The sequence below is a fragment of the Oryctolagus cuniculus genome, chromosome X (genome assembly GCF_051225735.1).
Source record: "Oryctolagus cuniculus isolate XC-2025 breed Fujian yellow rabbit chromosome X, ASM5122573v1, whole genome shotgun sequence".
In the NCBI taxonomy this organism is placed as follows: Eukaryota; Metazoa; Chordata; class Mammalia; order Lagomorpha; family Leporidae; genus Oryctolagus; species Oryctolagus cuniculus.
In genome coordinates, this window is record NC_142888.1 from 33,091,575 (window position 1) to 33,109,381 (window position 17,807).

The 17,807-nt window shown below is 46.7% G+C and overlaps 1 protein-coding gene across 33 annotated transcripts in view; it reads right to left on the reverse strand.

Moving 5' to 3' along the window:
* Nucleotides 1-17,807, reverse strand: part of LOC100353466 (uncharacterized) — a 45,376-nt gene that overhangs the window by 21,605 nt on the left and 5,964 nt on the right. For 12 of the 33 annotated variants that reach the window (XM_051827071.3, XM_089324428.1, XM_070066999.2 and 9 more), the window contains one exon: nucleotides 1,917-1,998. The exons of the other annotated variants lie outside the window; for them this stretch is intronic. In XM_051827071.3, coding sequence (XP_051683031.1) covers nucleotides 1,917-1,998 — 82 coding nt within the window. The remainder of the gene's footprint in view (nucleotides 1-1,916; nucleotides 1,999-17,807) is intronic. 33 annotated transcript variants of the gene reach the window in all.

The following is a 17,807-nucleotide window of genomic DNA, read 5'->3' on the forward strand; positions in this document are numbered from 1 at the left end:
CAGCTAGATACAAACTACCCAACTCGCCTTGTAGACCCTCACCCCCTACATGGACAGTGCAGATACACTGCAACCACCTGCTATGGTCTGAATATGATTTGGCCCAAGAATTCATACAGGACTCTAATACCTGAAGTCATAAATTAACAGGTAATAGTGTTTGGACTGTTGAAATCTTTACTTAATGTATGCTAAACTGATCTTCTGTATATAAAGAGAATCGAAAATGAATTTTGATGTGAATGGAAGGGGAGAGGGAGTGGGAAAGGGGAGGGTTGCGGGTGGGAGGGACGTTATGGGGGGGAAGCCATTGTAATCCATAAGCTGTACTTTGGAAATTTATATTCATTAAATAAAAGTTAAAAAAAAAAGTGTTTGGAGCTGGGGCCTACTGGGAAGTCCATCAGTCACTGGGGATGTGCCATCAGTCTCCACAAGTGTTATGAAAACGAAAGACTGAGACTAAATACTCGCTCTGCTTCCTGGCTCACCATGTGATCCTCTGTAAATCCCCCTCCACTGTTACCCACCATCTTCACTAAACACCAAGCCAAAGAGGCTGCCAAATTTTGGACTTGAAACTCCATAGCTGTGAGCTAAATATGCATTTTCTCTTTATATAATATAAAAAGTTAGTCGCCTCAGGTATTTTATTGTAGTAACCCCCAAAAACTAACTTACATACTCTCTCTCAGTCACAGTATGATTCCAGGGAATTTGGCCTGCTTCCTTTAAACCCACCAGTTAGAATTCCCCCAGGACTGGTGCTGTGTCCTAATGAGTGAAACCACTGCCTGTGGTGCCAGCATCACAAGTTGGTGCCGGTTCAAGTCCTGGCTGCTCCACTTGCAATCCAGCTCCCTCCTAATGCACCTGGGAAAGCAGCGGAACATGGCCCAAGCCCCTGGGCCCCTGCCACCCACATAGGAGACCCAGAGCTCCTAGATCCTGGCTTTGGATCTTCCCAGCCTCAGACATTGTGACCATTTGGGGAGTGAACCAGTGGATGGAAGATCTCTGTCTTTGCCCCCCTTCCCTGCTGTAGCTTTGCCTTTCAAATAAATAAATAAACCTTAAAAAATAACACCCCCAGGGAAACCCATCTAAGGTAACACTCTGGACCCCAACAGAGGCAATGATAACCCACAGATCTCAAAACCTCCCTTTCTCTCCTTGGAATCCTAAGTAATACACTGTTTTTCTTCATGGGTTTTGTTGAACTGCCTTCTCCTTCCTGCCTGACTGGCACACCTGAAGCCAACTTCTTCCCAGATCTTGGCTTTCCTAGAGAGTAGGTATGCTGGCAGGAATAAACTGGAGACGAGTCAGACAAGAGCCACAGTATAAACCAGTTCCCTGTGGGAGGAACACCCAGTCACAGGTCAGACACTTAGGCATTAGGCTGTCCACGAGGATAAAGTGTCATGTGAAAGGCACACTGTAAACACCCAAAACCACATCCTCTAGAGCCCCATCACAGCAAAGCTAGCATTCATAGCCACTCTCGTGAGAGAGACCCCAAGACTGAAGCAGGTAACAAACGCAACATTCTGTAGTATAACAAAAAGTTACTTGGGTTTTGCCCTTAGTTCTTGGCATTGAACTCCCAAAACCTTTACAATTTATATTTTACAATTTATATTTTCTATGCTAATGATATGATTTATAGTGCCCCTAGAGAGTTTCCAGATGAGAGCTGGTCACCAGAAAAAACAGACCCACCATTACAAAATGGAAACTTTCAGTCGCACTCCCAGACCTCTGGGGAGGGCAGAGGGCCAAGAGATTGGGATCCCCACCAAATGGCCAGTGATTTGATCAAGTAGGCCTATGGAATGGAACCTCCAGAAAAACCCCAAACGAGAGGTTAGCACCCAGGGCTGTGAACCTATCCAAGTTCGGAGAGGGCACCGCACCTTGAGAAGACATGGAGGCTCTGCCCCTGCCGTAGCCTTCGCTCCATACATCTCTTCCATTTGATTGCTCCTGAGTTGTTTCCTTTATAATAAACCAGTAAGAATAAGTAAAACAGTTTCCTGAGTTCTAGGAAATGTTACAGCAAATTATTGAAACTGAAACGGGTTTGTGATAACGCTTGAATTTGTAGTTGACTGAGCAGAAGTTCAGGTAGCCTGGGTAACCCCACTTGGGGCTGACATCTGAAATGGAGACAGTCTTGTGGGACTGGGCCATTTAAGTGTGGTGTCTGCACTAATCATGATGTACACATACAAATTTGGGGGGAACACAATTCTGCCCATAACATCCTATAAAGATTCAAGCAGGGACCAGTGTCACGGTACAGTAGGTTCAGCTGCTGCCTGCAATGCCAACAACCCACATGAGCATGAGTTCAAGTCTCAGCTGCTCCACTTCCGAATCCAGCTCCCTGCTAATATACCTGAGAAGTCACTGGAGGATGGTCCAGTGCTTGGGCCCTTGTCACCCATATCGGAGACCCAGATGGAGTTCTAAGCTCCTGGCTTCCACCTGGCCCAGCCCAACCATTATGACCAATTGGGGAGTGAACCAGTGTATGGAAATACCTCCCTCTCTCCCTTTGTAACTATGCCTTTAAAATAAATAAAGCAGCCAACATAAAAACGTTTCAACAATTAAAAATTCTCCTAAGATAAATAAAAACTGAAAATCTCAACACAGAAATAGGAGTCATGAAATAAGAGAACCGAATGGACATTATAAAAGTGAAAAAGTACAGTAAGTATACTAAAAACTCACTGAATGGGCTCAATAGTTTAGTGGAGATGACAAAGGATTGACTCAGTGAACATGAAGACAGATTTTACTTCATCTGGGGCCAGCATTGTGCACAACAGGTTGTTACTGCCTGTGATGCTGACATCCCATAGGAGTGCAGGCTCAAGTCCTGGCTGCTCCAATGCCAATCCAGCTTCCTGCTAATGCACCTGAGAAATCAGTAGAGCATGGTCTAAGTGTTTGGGCCCTGCCACCCACATGGGAGACCCAGATGGAGTTCTAAGCTCCTGGCTTCAGCCTTGCCCAGCCCCAGCAATTGTGGCAATTTGGGGAATGAACCACAGATGGAATATCTCTCTATATATAACTCTGCTCTTCAAATAAACCTTTTTTTAAAAAAAAAAAGAAGAAGAAGAATTTACACACATGCAGAAATAGGAGTCATGAAATAAGAGAACCAAATGGACAGACATTATAAAAGTGGTTTGAAAAAAAAACTGACAGAATCTCAGAGAACAATAGATCAACAAAAGACCAATATTCAAATCACTAATGTACCAGGAAAGGAGAAATGGAATGTAGCTAACAGCAAAGAAATAAAGGCTGAAAATGTGCCAAATTTGGTAAAAGACATAAACCTAAAAATTCAAGGTGCTGCATAAATTCATAATAGGATACACCCAAAAAATCTGTGCCTGGGGCCGGCGCTGTGGCGTAGCGGGTAAAGCTGCCGCTTGCAGCACCAGCATCTCATATGGGCACCAGTTCGAGTCCCGGCTGCTCCACTTCTGACCCAACTCTCTGCTATGGCCTGGGAAAGCAGAAGATCATCCAAGCCCTTGAGCCCCTGCACACGCATGGGAGACCTGGAAGAAGCTCCTGGCTTCAGATTGGCGCACCTCCAGCCATTGCAGTCAATTGGGGAGTGAACCAGCAGATGGAAGATCTCTCTCTCTCTCTCTCTCTCTCTCTCTCTGCCTCTCTCTCTCTCTGCCTCTCCTTCTACGTAAAAATAAATAAATCCTTTAAAAAAAGAAATCTGTGCCAATCCATGTCAAACTTAAATTTCTAAAAACTAAAAGTGAACAAAACAATCCTGAAAGCAGTCATAGAGAAACAGTGAATTATCTATATTAAAAAACACTTTCAATGACAGCAGATCTCTCACCAGAAACTGAGGAAACCAGAAAGAGGAGGCATAATATGTATTTTCTAAGAGCTAAAGGAAAGAACTGTCAATCACAAATTTTCCATCTGGCAAAGTCATCCTTCACAAATGAAGGGGAAATCAAAACATTTGTGATGAAGGAAAACAAAAAACTTGTCATTGGCAGACCTACCCTTAAAAAGTGCCCAAAGTTGTTGTTCTGTTTTAAAAGATGTAAGTATATATGTATTTTTCTTAAAAAAAGATTTATTTATTTATTTATTTGAGAAGCAGAGTTACAGAGAGGCAGAGAGAGATCTTCCATCTGTTGGTTCACTCCCCCAATTGGCCACAATGGCCGGAGCTGTGCCAATCTGAAGCCAGGAGCAGCTTCTGGGTCCCCCAAGTGGGTGCAGGGGCCCAAGGACTTGGGCCATCTTCTACTGCTTTCCCAGGCCATAGCAGAGAGCTGGATTGGAAGTGGAGCAGCCGGGACTTGATCCAGTGCCCACATGGGATGCCAGCACTGCAGGCGGTGGCTTTATCCACTAAGCCACAGCGCCGACCCCTGTATGTATGTATATATGTATTTGAAAGGTAGAACTGCAGAGAGAGGGAGAAACAGAGCAATTTTCCATCTACTGGTTCACTCCCCAGATTGCTGTAACAGCCAGGGCTGGCCAACATGAAGCCTGAAGCCAGGAGCTTTATCCAGGTTCTCCACATGGGTATAGGAGCCCAAACATTGGGCCATCTTCTGCTGCTTTCCCAAGCCATTAACAGGGAGCTGGTTGGGAAGTGGAGCAACCCATATGGGCACCCATATGGGATGCTGGCATCCCAGGCAGCAGCTTTACCAGCCACAAAGCCAACCACAACAAAGTTCTTCTAACACAAAAGTAGTAGTAAAAGAGTGAATTCAGAAGCCTTAGGAAGGATAGGAGGAAAATGGAAAGAACATAAAAATGACTAATTAGATATAAATACATAAGGGGGAGAAAGGAAATCAAAGGTAACGATGGAGGGAAAGAGAATTAGTAAGGGTTATATATATAAAAGATAAACTTCCCTGGCAACATTTATCGAACCCTGAAGATGAATCCTCTCCAGATGACAATGTATCCAATCATGGGTTTTTACATTCACATTCCTATTATAGTCTTGACTTGCTTGGATTTTTATAAGGTGCAAGTGCTCTATTTGTAATGAAAAAGGTTTCTATTTCTTTTATAAGAGCAGAAGAGAGGTGCCAGCACTGTGGCGTAGCAAGTAAAGCTGCCGCCTGCAGTGCCAACATCCCATATGGGTGCTGGTTCAAGTCTCAGCTGCTTCACTTCTGAACCAGCTCTCTGCTACAGCCTGGGAAAGCAGTGGAAGATGGTCCAAGTCCTTGGGCCCCTGCACCCACGAGGGGGACTTTCAGGAAGCTCCTGGCTCCTGGTTTCAGATCAGTGCAGGTCTGGCTACTGCAACCATTTGGAGAGTGAACCAGTGGATGGAAGACCAACCTCCCTCCCTCTCCCCCTCTCACCCTCTCTCTGCCTCTCCTTGTTTGTCACTCTTTCAATTAAATAAATAAATCTTTTAAAAAAGGAGAAGAGAAAATGCTAGGCATCAGAGACATCCTGATGAAACAAGAATTTGTTTAAAAAGACATGTGAACACATAGCCAACCATCCCACTGCTTGCCACATCTGTCAGCAGCTTAATGACAGTGCTATTAGAGCTTGTGAGAAGCCCCAAATGTTGGTGGTAAGCAGCAGCTGAGGTGGCAGAATGGTACCCAGCAGTTGGAGCACACAGGCACACACCCAGAGATCTTAGTTCCTGTGGGCTGCGGAGTGTAGGACAGCATCGGGCTGCAAGGTTCCAAGACGGAGTAAGCACATTCCATCCTATCTCTCCCACTGAATACAGTTATAAAACCTAGACAGAACACATGAAGTGGTGATGTGATGTTTCTGAAAAGTTATTTCAAAAAGTAGCAGGCTGATCAGGGGAAAAGGCCAGAATTTGAAGTACCACCAAAGAGACTGTGAGTTTGCCACTTGTTCTCTGGCCCAGGAGCAAGGCAGCTTCAAATCAAGAAGACAGCACTGAAGACACATAGCAAGTGTTTACAAAGAACTTTCTAGATGTTGCTTGAAGAATGGTAAAGGGAATTCCTGATGCTCAGAGAGAGTGAGGGAAATCCATTTTGCTTTTTAAAAAAGATTTATTTATTTTATTTATTTGAAACACAGAGAAAGGAGGAGAGACAAAGATAAAGAGATCTCCCACCCACTGGTTCACTCCCCCAAATTACTGCAACAGCCAAGTCCAAGCCAGGCTGGCAGAAGTCAGGCACCAGGAACTCCATCCTGGTCTCTGATGTGGGTGGCAAGGGCCATCTACTTGGACTTTCTTCCCCTGCCTTCCTAGGCGCATTAGCAGGGAGCTAGATTGGAAGTGGAGCAGCCAGGACTTAAAGAGGCATTCCGATATGGGATGTTGGCATTGCAAGCAGCAGCTCAATCTGCTACACCACAATGTTGGCCCCCATTTTGCAGTTATGTCTTGAGAGAATATCCCAGACAGCAGAAAATCCAGCAGCAGTAATAGCAAAAACAAGAACAGAAGTGGAGCCCAATTGTCACCCAAAAGCCAGAGGGAAGGTATTCGGCCTACTAGTTAAGACTCCAGTTGGGATGCCCACATCCCATATTGGAGTACCTGGATTCAAGTTCCAGCTCTGCTCCAAATTCCAGCTTCCTGCTAACGCACACCCTGGGAGGTAGCATGTGACAGCTCAGGTACTTCAGTCCCCATCACTCACATGGCAGACTTGGATTAAGCTTCCAGCTTCAGGCTTTCGCCTGCCCCAGCCTCAGTCAATGTCGGCATTTGGGGAATGGGCCAGAGGATGAAATTTCTTAGTCTCTCTTTCTTTCTTTCTCCTCACCCTCCTCAAATAAGATAATTTAAAAAAAATAAATCCAGAGGGAAGAGAATCTTCCTCTCTTTTTGGAGGCACTATGCTTCTAAGAGGGTGGGAATTTCATTCTTTTCTCTGTTAATCTGCCACTTGTTCCTATCCATGGACACAGCTGGGGAAAGTACAACACAGCAGCCTAAGTTAAGTCCCATTTGTCTGTAAAAGGGAGGGAATAGGCAGTACTGAAAGGAAATCAAAAGTAGAAAAGAAATTATGGAGGGGAAGAGTTCAGGAAAAGAACTCCACAAAATCATAGGTCAACTCCTGGGCTTATCTTTAAGCTGTGAATGTGTAGATCTAATCCTAAACAGAAAAGCAAATAATTTGAGAACTGAAGTAAGGGATGGACCACGGCCTACATCTCAGAATGGCTGAAGAATTAGTTGGGGTGTGTGTGTGTGTGTGTGTCTCTCTCTCTCTCTCTCTCTCACACACACACACACACACACACACACAGAGAGAGAGAGAGAGAGAGAGAGAGAAGAGGAGAAGAGGGGGAGAGAGGGAAGAGGGAGGAGAAGGAAGGGGAGGAGGGGGGAGGGAGAAAGGGAGGAAGGGGGTAGAGGGGGTAGAGGGAGGAGAGGGAGGGGAGGGAGGGGAGGGGGAGAGGGAGGAGAGGGAGGAGAGAGGAGAGGGAGGAGCAGGGGAAGAGGGAGGAGAGGAGGGGACAGAGAAGAGCGAGAGGGAGGAAAGGGAGAGGGGGAGGGGAAGAGGAAGGAGAGGAGGGGGGAGGAGGAGGGGGGAGGAGAAGGAGGAGGAGGGGGAAAGGGAAGGGGAGGGGGAAGAGAGGGAGGGGGAAGGGAGGAGAGGGAAGTGGAGAGGAAAGAGAGGGGGAGGAGATGGAGGAGGAGAGGGAGGAGAGGGAGGAGGAGTGGGAGAGGGAAGGGGAGGGGGAGAGGGAGGGGGAGGGGGAGAGGGAGGGGGAGGGGGAAAGGGAGAGGGAGAGGGAGGGGAGAGGGAGGAAAAGGAGGGGGAAAGGAAAGAGGGGGGAGGGGAGGAGTGAGAGGAGAGGTGGAGGAAAGGGGGAGAGGGAGGAGAGGACGGGGAGAGGGAGGGGGAGGGAAGAGGAGGGGGAGAGGGAAGAGGAGGGGGAGAGGGAAGAGGAGGGGGAGAGGGAAGAGGAGGGGGAGAGGGAAGAGGAGGGGGAGAGGGAAGAGGAGGGGGAAGGCAGAAGGGTGGGAGGGAGGACAGGGAGGGAAGAGGGAGAAGGAGGGCAAGAGGGAGGAGGAGGAAGAGGGAGGGGAGAGGAAGGGAAGGGGAGAGGGAGGAGAGGGAAGAGGAGAGGGAGGGAGGGAGAGAAGGGAGGAAGTGGGGAGAGGGAGGAGAGGGAAGGGAAGAGGGAGTGGAAGGGGGAGAGGGAACAGAAAGTGAGGGGGAGAGGGAACAGAAGGGGGAGAGGGAAGAGGGAAGAAGAGAGGGAGGGAGGGGGGAAGGGGGAGAGAGAGAAGAGGGAGGGTGATAAGGAGAGGGAGAGGGAGGGTAGGAGGAGGGGGAGAGGGAGGGGAGGGGAGGAGGTGGGGGAGGGGAGGGAAAAGGACAGAGAAAGGGGGAGGAGGAGAGGAGAGGGGGAGGGGAGGGCGAGAGGGAGAGGGAGGAGAGGAGAGGAAGGAGAGGGAGAGGAGGGAGGGGGACAGGGAGGAGGGGAAGAGGGAGGAGAAGGAGGGGAAGAGTTGTGGGGAGAGAGAGGGAGAAGGGAGGAGTAGGGAGGAGAAGGACGGGAAGAGGGAAGGGGGAGAGGAGGAGAGAAGGAGGAGAGAGGGGGAGGAGGGAAGGAAGGGAGGAGGAGGAGGAGAGGCACAAGAGGAAAGAGGAGGAGAGGGAAGAGAAGGAGAGGGAGCGGGAAGGGGGGGGAGACGAAGGGGAAGAGGGATAGGGAAAGGGAGGGGGAGGAGGAGAGGAAGGGGGATGGGGGGAGAGGGAGAGGGAGGAGGAGAGGGAGAAGGTAGGGAAATGGGAGGAGAAGAGAAAGAGGAAGGGGAGGGAGAGGAAGGGGAGGGAGAGGGAGGTCCAAATGGCACCATAAAGGTTTGGAAATTAAACTGACATAGAAACCATAGACATAGAAAGTTTGATTAGAATTTTCAGCCTGAACTCCACAGGGCCAATTGTCTATGACAAACAAAAAATGGCAACATTTTCCAATGGATTTAAACAAAACCCAGAATCTCATAACATCATACTCAAAATATCCAGAGCACTATCTATAAGTTTATGGTACACAAACAACTAGTAAAATGTCGATTCACATGAGAAAAGACACTAACACCAAGGTGCCATAGGTGTTGGAATTATTTGAGGAGGTCTTTAAAGCAGCTATCACGAAAACACCACAAGAAGGGCAAACCCTCTGAAAATCAACAGAAAAACAGAAAGAGTCGCCAAAGAAACAGAAGTTATAAAGAAAAACCAAATGAAAAGTCTAAAACTGAAAAAGACAAGGACTAAAATAAACCACTGGATGGACTCAATAGCACAATAGACAATGGACAAAAGTAAGTAAACATAAAGGTAATCAATAGAAATTATCAATCTGAAAAATATTTTTAAAAAAAACATTGAAAAGAAAAGAGAGCTTCTGGATCTGTGGGACAATATCAAAACATCCAAAATCCATGCTATCAGCGTTTCAGAAGGAGAGGAGAAAGAGGGTAGCACAGAAGAAATATTAAAATAATTCATTTCTGACGACTTCTCAAATTTGGCTAAAGAAATTACTCTATAGGTTCAAGAGGTCCAGACTGCTGAAAGCTGAGGACTAAGGGAAACCACCACCTTCCTTATTGAGGGGACAACTATTGCGATGATTGGATTTCTAATCAGAAACCGTGGAGTTCAGAAAGAAGTGGAATATTATCAAAGTGCCAAAAGAAAAGAACACTCCACCAGGAAATCTATATGCAGTGAAAATTTCCTTCAGTCATGAAGATAAAATAGACTGTCAATGAAAGAAGACTAAGAATGTGCTGCTGGCAGACTTGTTCTGAAATAACAGGCAACTGATAGCAAAAAGAAATCTGAATCATCAACAATTAAGGAAGACTATCAGAAATGGTAAAAACTTGGGTAAACAGATTATCTTTCTCGAGTTCTTTTTTAAAAGATTTATTTGGGGTTCAACACTGTGGCATAGAAGGTTAAACCTCTGCCTGTGATGCTGGCATCTTAAGTGGGTGCCAGTTTGAGTCCCGACTGCTCCACTTCAGATTCGGCTCCCTTTTAATGCACCTGGGAAAGCAGCAGAATATGGCCGAAGTACTTGGGCTCTTGCACCCACATGGGAGATCCAAAAGCAGCTCCTGGCTGTCGCCTGCTCCAGCCCCATCCATTGCAGCTATTTGAGGAGCAAACCAGTAGATGGAAGACTGATCTCTGTCTCTGTCTGTCCTTCTCTGTAACTCTTTCATATAAATATATAAATCTTTAAAAATATTTATTTAACCCCTTTGACACTTAGTCTTATCATTATGATCGATTATGAACTGAAACTGATCACTTTGACTATTGAGATGGCATTGGTACATGCCACCTTGTTGGGATTGATTTGGAATCCCCTGGCACGTTTCTAGCTCTACCATTAGGAGTAAGTCCGAGTGAGTATGTGCCGAACTGTACATCCCCTCCCTCTCTTATTCCTACTCTTATATTTAACAGGGATCACTTTTCAGTTAAATTTAAACACCAAAGAATAATTGTGTGTTAATTAAAGAGTTCAACCAATGGTATTAAGTAGAACAAAAAATACTAAAAGGAATAAGTTCTTCTTCAATAGTCAGAACAAGGGCTAATCAAGTCATTGTTTCTCATAGTGTCCATTTCACTTCTACAGGTTTCCTTTTAGGTGCTCAGTTAGTTGTCACCGATCAGGGGTCACATAAATAAGACTAGTGTCTGTTAATAATAACTGATAGAATTAAAAAGGAGAGAACGATCCAACATGGGAAACAGGATACACAGCAGACTCATAGAATGGCAGATGCCCTAAACAGCACTCTGGCCTCAGAATCAGCCCTTAAGGCATTCGGATCGGGCTAAAAAAAACCATGAGAGTATTTCAGGCATGGAAAGCCAAGATACTCTAGCAAAAAAAAAAAAATGACCTAAATGAAAGATCTCTGTGACTGAGAGCCCAGCGGAAAGAATGGGCCATCAAAGGAAGTACCTTTCTCTGAAGGGAGGAGAGAACTTCCACTTTGACTATGGCCTTGTCTAAATAAGGTCGGAGTTTGTGAACTTAAAAGGCTTCCGTAGCCTTGGCAGCTCATGACAAGAGCCTCGGGTGATTACTGATGTCATAAATAAGTGTCAATTGTTAAATCAACAATGGGAATCACTGTGCACTTATTCCCCATGTAGGATCTCTGTCCTTAATGTGTTGTACTATGTAAATTAACGGTATAATTAGTACTCAAACAGTACTTTATACTTTGTGTTTCTGTGTCGGTGCAAACTGTTGAAATCTTTACTTAGTATATACTTAAATTCATCTTCTATATATAAAGAGAATTGGAAATGAATCTTAATGAAGAATGGGATGGGAGAGGGAGTGGGAGATGGGATGGTTGTGGGTGGAAGGGAGGTTATGGGAGGAAAAAGCCACTATAATCCAAAAGTTGTACTTTGGAAATTTATATTTATTAAATAAAAGTTAAAAAAATAAACCCTTCAGAAGCAAATAGAAAAATTTATTTGAAAGACACAGTGATGGAGAGAGAGAAAGAAAATGGTCACAACAGCTAGGGCTAGGCCAGACAGAAGCCAGGAGCTCCATCAAAGTCTCCCATGTGGGTGGCAAGGATCCAAGCACTTGGACAATGTTCCACTGCCTTTACAGGCAAATTAGCAGGGAGCTGGATCAAAAGTAGAGTAGCTGGGACTTAAAACCAGTGCTCTGATATGGGATGCTGGCATGGCAAGTGGCAGCTTAATCCACGACACCACACCACCTGCCCTTCCTCTTAAGTTCTTTAAAATATGCATGACAGTTTGAAATGAAAATTTTAACACTGAGGCAGGCACTCTGTTGCAGGAGGTTAAGCTAATGTATGGGGTGCCCACATCCCATATCTGAGTGCCTGGTGAAAGTCCCTACAACTCGGCACTTCTGATCTAGCTTCTTTGTTAATGCTCCTGGGAGGCCAATGATGGCCCAAGTACTTGGATCCCTACCACTTATGTGGGAGACCCACATGGACTTCCTGGCTCCTGGTGGCATGGCCTACTTCCAGCTATTGTGGGCATTTGGGAAGTAAATCAGCAGAGGGAAGATCAATATCTGTGTGTGTGTGTGTCCATCTCACTCTGAGTTTCCAATAAATAAATAAATCTTTTGTTAAAAAAAGAAAACTATGGGGCCAGCACTGTGGCACAGCAAGTTAAAGCCCTGGCCTGAAGCACCAGCATCTCATATGGGCACCAGTTCTAGTCCCGGCTGCTCCTCTTCCGATCCAGCTCTCTGCTATGGCCTGGGAAAGCAACAGAAGATGGCCCAAGTCCTTGGGCCCCTGCGCCCACGTGGGAGACCCAGAAGAAGCTCCTGGCTCCTGGCTTCAGATCAGCACAGCTCCAGCCGTTGGCGGCCATCTGGGGAGTGAACCAGTGGATGGAAGACCTCTCTCTCTTTCTCTACCTCTCTCTCTGTAACTTTCAAATAAATAAAATAAATCTTTAAAAGAAAACTATAACATTGTCTAGTAGGGGTTTCAACATATGTAGATGTAAAACATAAGACAACTAAAATACAAGGCAGGGGAGCCAGCACCGTAGCACAGGGGACTAAGCTTCCGCCTGGGGTGCCGGCATCCCATATGGGCCACGGTTTGCCTCCCATCTGCTCCTCTTCTGATCTAGCTCTCTGCTTAAGGCCTGGGAAGGCAGTGGAAGAGGACCCAAGTGCTTGGGCCTCTGCACCCACGTGGGAGACCCAGAAGAAGCTCCTAGCTCCTGACTTCAGATCAGCCAAGCTCCGGCTGTTGCAGCCAATTGGAGAGTGAACGAGTGGATGGAAGACCTCTCTCTCCGCCTCTCTTTCTGTGTAACTCTTTCAAATAAATAAACAAATCTTTTAAAAAAATAGAAGTCAATGAGCACCAGAGTTTGGGGCCAGCATTGTAGTACAGTAGGTTAAGCCACCACCAGGGATGCCAGCATCCCACATGAGTGCCCGTTCAAGCCTAGGCTGCTCCATTTCCGATCCAGCTCCTTGCTAATGTGCCCGGGGAAAGCAGTGGAGGATGGCCCAAGTGCCTGGGCCCCTGCAGCCACGTGGGAGACCCAGATGAAGTTCGAGACTCCTGGCTTCTGCCTGGCCCAGCCCCAGCCACTGAGGCCATTTGGGGGTTAACCCATGGCTGGAAGATCTCTATCACTCCATTTAACTTTGCTTTAAAAAAAAAAAAGATTTATTTATTTATTTATTTGAAGGCAGAGTTACAGAGAGGCAGAGAGAGAGAGAGGTCTTTCATCCGCTGGTTCACTCCCCAGATGGCCGCAACAGCCAGAGCAGCGCCAATCCGAAGCCAGGAGCCAGGAGCTTCTTCCAGGTCTCCCACATGGGTGCAGGGGCCCAAGGACTTGGGCCATCTTCTACTGCTTCCCCAGGCCACAGCAGAGAGCTGGGCAGAGAGCTGGATTAGAAGTGAAGCACCCGGGCCGGCGCCGCGGCTCACTAGGCTAATCCTCCGCCTAGCGGCGCCGGCACACCGGGTTCTAGTCCCGGTCGGGGCGCCGGATTCTGTCCCGGTTGCCCCTCTTCCAGGCCAGCCCTCTGCTGTGGCCAGGGAGTGCAGTGGAGGATGGCCCAGGTGCTTGGGCCCTGCACCCCATGGGAGACCAGGAAAAAGCACCTGGCTCCTGGCTCCTGCCATCGGATCAGCGCGGTGCGCCGGCCGCAGCGCGCCGGCCGCGGCGGCCATTGGAGGGTGAACCAACGGCAAAGGAAGACCTTTCTCTCTGTCTCTCTCTCTCTCACTGTCCACTCTGCCTGTCAAAAAAAAAAAAAAAAAAAAAGAAGTGAAGCACCCGGGACTCGAACTGGTGCCCATATGAGATGCCAGCACTTAGGCAGCGGCTTTACCCACTACACCACAGTTCCAACCCCTAACTGCCTTTCAAATAAATAAATCTCAAAAGAAATCAATGAAATTAAAAAAATAAAAATAAAAATCAATGAAACCCAAAGTTGGTTATTTGAAAAAGGTAGTAATATTGATAAACCCTTAGCAAGACTGACAAAGGGAACAGAAAGAGAAGACACAAGTTACCAACATCAGAAATGAAACTGGGGCCGGTGCTGTGATGTAGCAGGTAAAGCTGCTGCCTTCAGTGCCGGCATCCCATATGGGTGCCAGTTTGAGTCCTGGCTGCTCCACTTCTGATCCAGCTCTCTGCTGTGGCCTGGGAAAGCAGTAGAAGATGGCCCAAGGCCTTGGGCCCCTGTATGGGTGTGGGAAGACCTGGAGGAAGTTGCCGGCTCCCAGCTTCAGATCAGCACAACTCCGGCTGTTGCGGCCAATTGGGGAGTGAACCATCAGATGGAAGACACCTCTCCCTCCCTCCCTCCCTCTCTCTCTCTCTCTCTCTCTCTCTCTCTCTGCCTCTCCTTCTCTCTGTAACTCTTTCAAATAAATAAATCTTTAAAAAAAGAAATGAAACTACACACAGTAAAATAACAATAATGGAATGCTGCAAACAATTTTGCATACATAAATTCAACAACTTAGATGAACTGGATCAATCCTTCAAAAATTACAAATTGCCCAAACTCACCCAAGATGAAAGACATAACATGAATAATTCTAGAACTAAGAAAGAAATTGAATTTTGAGATAAAAGCCTCCTCCAAAAAGAAAATTGAAAGTACAGGATAGTGAAGAAATGATACCAATTCTACACACTATCACCCAAAAGACAGAAGAAATACTTTCAAACTCATTTTATGAACCGTTACCTTAATACTAAAACCACACATGAAAGGCAGTACAAGCAAACTAAAGACATATGCCTCATAAATACAGCAAATGTCCTCCCCAAAATATTAGCAAATCAAATCAACAAACATATCAAAAGAATAATATACCATAACCAAGTAAAGGATTAATTTCAGGAATGCAAGGCTATTCCTATACTTGAAACTCAATCAATGTAATCTACCAAGTCTAGAGAATTACCATCTAAGCCTATCAGCTAATACAAAAAAAAAGCATTTGACAAATTCAACAGTTGTTCATGATAAAAATTCTCAGGAAACTAGAAAAAGATGAGAAATTTCTGAACCTAGAAAGGCATCTACAAAATATCTAGAGAGAACATCAAACTGAAAGGTGAAAGTCTGGATATTTAAGCCCCTAAGAACCAAAACAAGGCTCTCACCATTCTAAAGGCTCAACATTCTAATGGAAACGTTTGCCAATGTAGTAATAAAGAAAGCAGAAAGAGGCATATTGATTGGAAAGGAAAAAAATCTGTGTCAATTCATTAACAATATAATTGGTTTACACAGAAAATCCCAAGGAATCTACAAAATAAGCTCCATGACTAATATGTGAATTTAGCAATATTCTCATATACTGGCAATCAATACTGGAAACTTAAATTTTGAAAACAAAGCCATTCATAACAGCCTTATAAATGAGGCACGTGGGGCTGGTGTGGTAGCTTAGTGGGCTAATCCTCTGCCTAAGGCACTGGCAACCCATATGGGTGCCGGTTCGTGTCCTGGCTGCTCTTCTTCCAATCCAGCCCTCTGCTTATGTCCTGGGAAAGCAGCACAGGATGGCCAAGTGCTTGGGTCCCTGCACCTGTGTGGGACACCTAGAGGAAGCTCCTGGCTCCTGGCTTTAGATCGACCCAGCTCTGGCCACTGCAGCCATTTGGGGAGTGAACCAGAAGATGGAAGACGTTTTTCTCTCTCTCTCCTTCTGCCTGTAACTCTGCCTCTCAAATAAATAAAATCTTTTAAAAATGAAGCACATGTAAATCTAACAAAACACATCCTTACAGACCAAATTATGTCCCCCTAATTCTTATGTTAAAGCCTTGATCTCAAAGGTGACTGAATTTGGAGGGAGATCCTTTAACAAAGTAATTCAGGTCTAATGTCCTCTTGTAAGAAGAGGAAGAGATATCAACGTTCCCTCTTTGTCCCACATGTGTGCACAGAGGAAAGGCCATGTAAGGACAAAGCAAGAAGGCAGCCACCAACAAGCCAGAAAGGTAGGTCTCACCAGAAACCACCCTGCTGGCACTTTGTTTTGCTTTTTTTTTTTTTTAAAGATTTATTTATTTACTTGAAAATCAGAGTTACACAGAGAGAAGGAGCGGCAGAGAGAAGGAGAAGCAGAAGAGGCAGAAGGAGAGAGAGGGAGAGAGGTCTTCCATCTGATGGTTCACTCACCAATTGGCCACAATGGCTGGAGCTGCACCTATCTGAAGCCGGGAGCTTCTTCCAGGTCTCCCACGCAGGTGCAGGAGCTCAAGGACTTGGGCCATCTTCCACTGTTTTCCCAGGTCATAGCAGAGAGCTGGATTTGAAGTGGAACAGCCAGGACTCGAACTGGTGCCCATAAGGGATGCCTGCACTGCAGGCAGTGGCTTTACCTGCTACACCACAGCACCAGCCCCCCTGCTGGCACTTTGATCTTGTGACTTCAAGCTTCCAGAATTGTGAGAAAATAAACTTCTGCTGTTTAAGCCACCCAGTCGGTGGTATCTTCCTTTATAAAATTTTTAATTTAGGAGCCACTGCTATGGCATAGCACGCAAAGCCGCCGCCTGCAGCACTGGCATCCTTTATGGGATCAAGTTTGATTCCCAGCTGCTCGGCTTCCAATCCAGCTCCTGGCTGATGCACCTGGGAAAGCAGCAGAGGATGGCCCAAGACCTTGGGCTTCTGCACCCACATGGGAGACTCGGATGGAGTTCCTGGCTCCTCTGAATACCAGAAGAACCACAAAACAGCAGCTAGAAGAATTAGAAATCCATATAGGGGCCGGCGCCGCGGCTCACTAGGCTAATCCTCCACCTAGCGGCGCCGGCACACCGGGTTCTAGTCCCGGTCGGGGCGCCGGATTCTGTCCCGATGCCCCTCTTCCAGGCCAGCCCTCTGCTGTGGCCAGGGAGTGCAGTGGAGGATGGCCCAGGTGCTTGGGCCCTGCACCCCATGGGAGACCAGGAAAAGCACCTGGCTCTTGGCTCCTGCCATCGGATCAGCGCGGTGTGCCGGCCGCAGCGCGCTGCCCGCGGCGGCCATTGGAGGGTGAACCAACGGCAAAGGAAGACCTTTCTCTCTGTCTCTCTCTCTCTTTCTGTCCACTCTGCCTGTCAAAAAAAAAAAAAAGAAAAAAAGAAATCCATATAGGGTTACAAACATAAAGAAAAGACAAAGAAATAGAAAGCTAGTTGTCTAATTTGATCAGTTTACACTGTATACATGTGTTGAAACACTGTATTTTCCCCCATAAAAATGCAGATGCTTTTTTTAAAAGCACCTGGGCCATCCTCCACTGCACTCCCTGGCCACAGCAGAGAGCTGGCCTGGAAGAGGGGCAACTGGGACAGAATCTGGCGCCCCGACCGGGACTAGAACCCGGTGTGCCGGCGCCGCAAGGCGGAGGATTAGCCTAGTGAGCTGCGGCGCCGGCCTACGCAGATGCTTTTAATTGCTAAAAAAAGAGAAGTAGAAAAATAAAATAGGAGTGGGCATTTACCCTAGCAACCAGGACACCAGTTAGGACACCTGCAGCCCACATCAGACTGCCTAGGTTGCTTCTGGCCCCAACTCCTGACTCCAGCTTCCTGCTAATGCATGCTCTGGGAGGCTGCAGTGATGGCTCAGGTAGTGGGGTTCCTGGCACCGACACAGGAGACCTGAACTGGGCTCCCAGCTTCCAACTTTGTCCCTCCCTTTACCCCAATGCTGGAGATGGGTGTACCTCCCCCCAGCTTGCCCCTCTCACTATCTTGCTCTCTCAT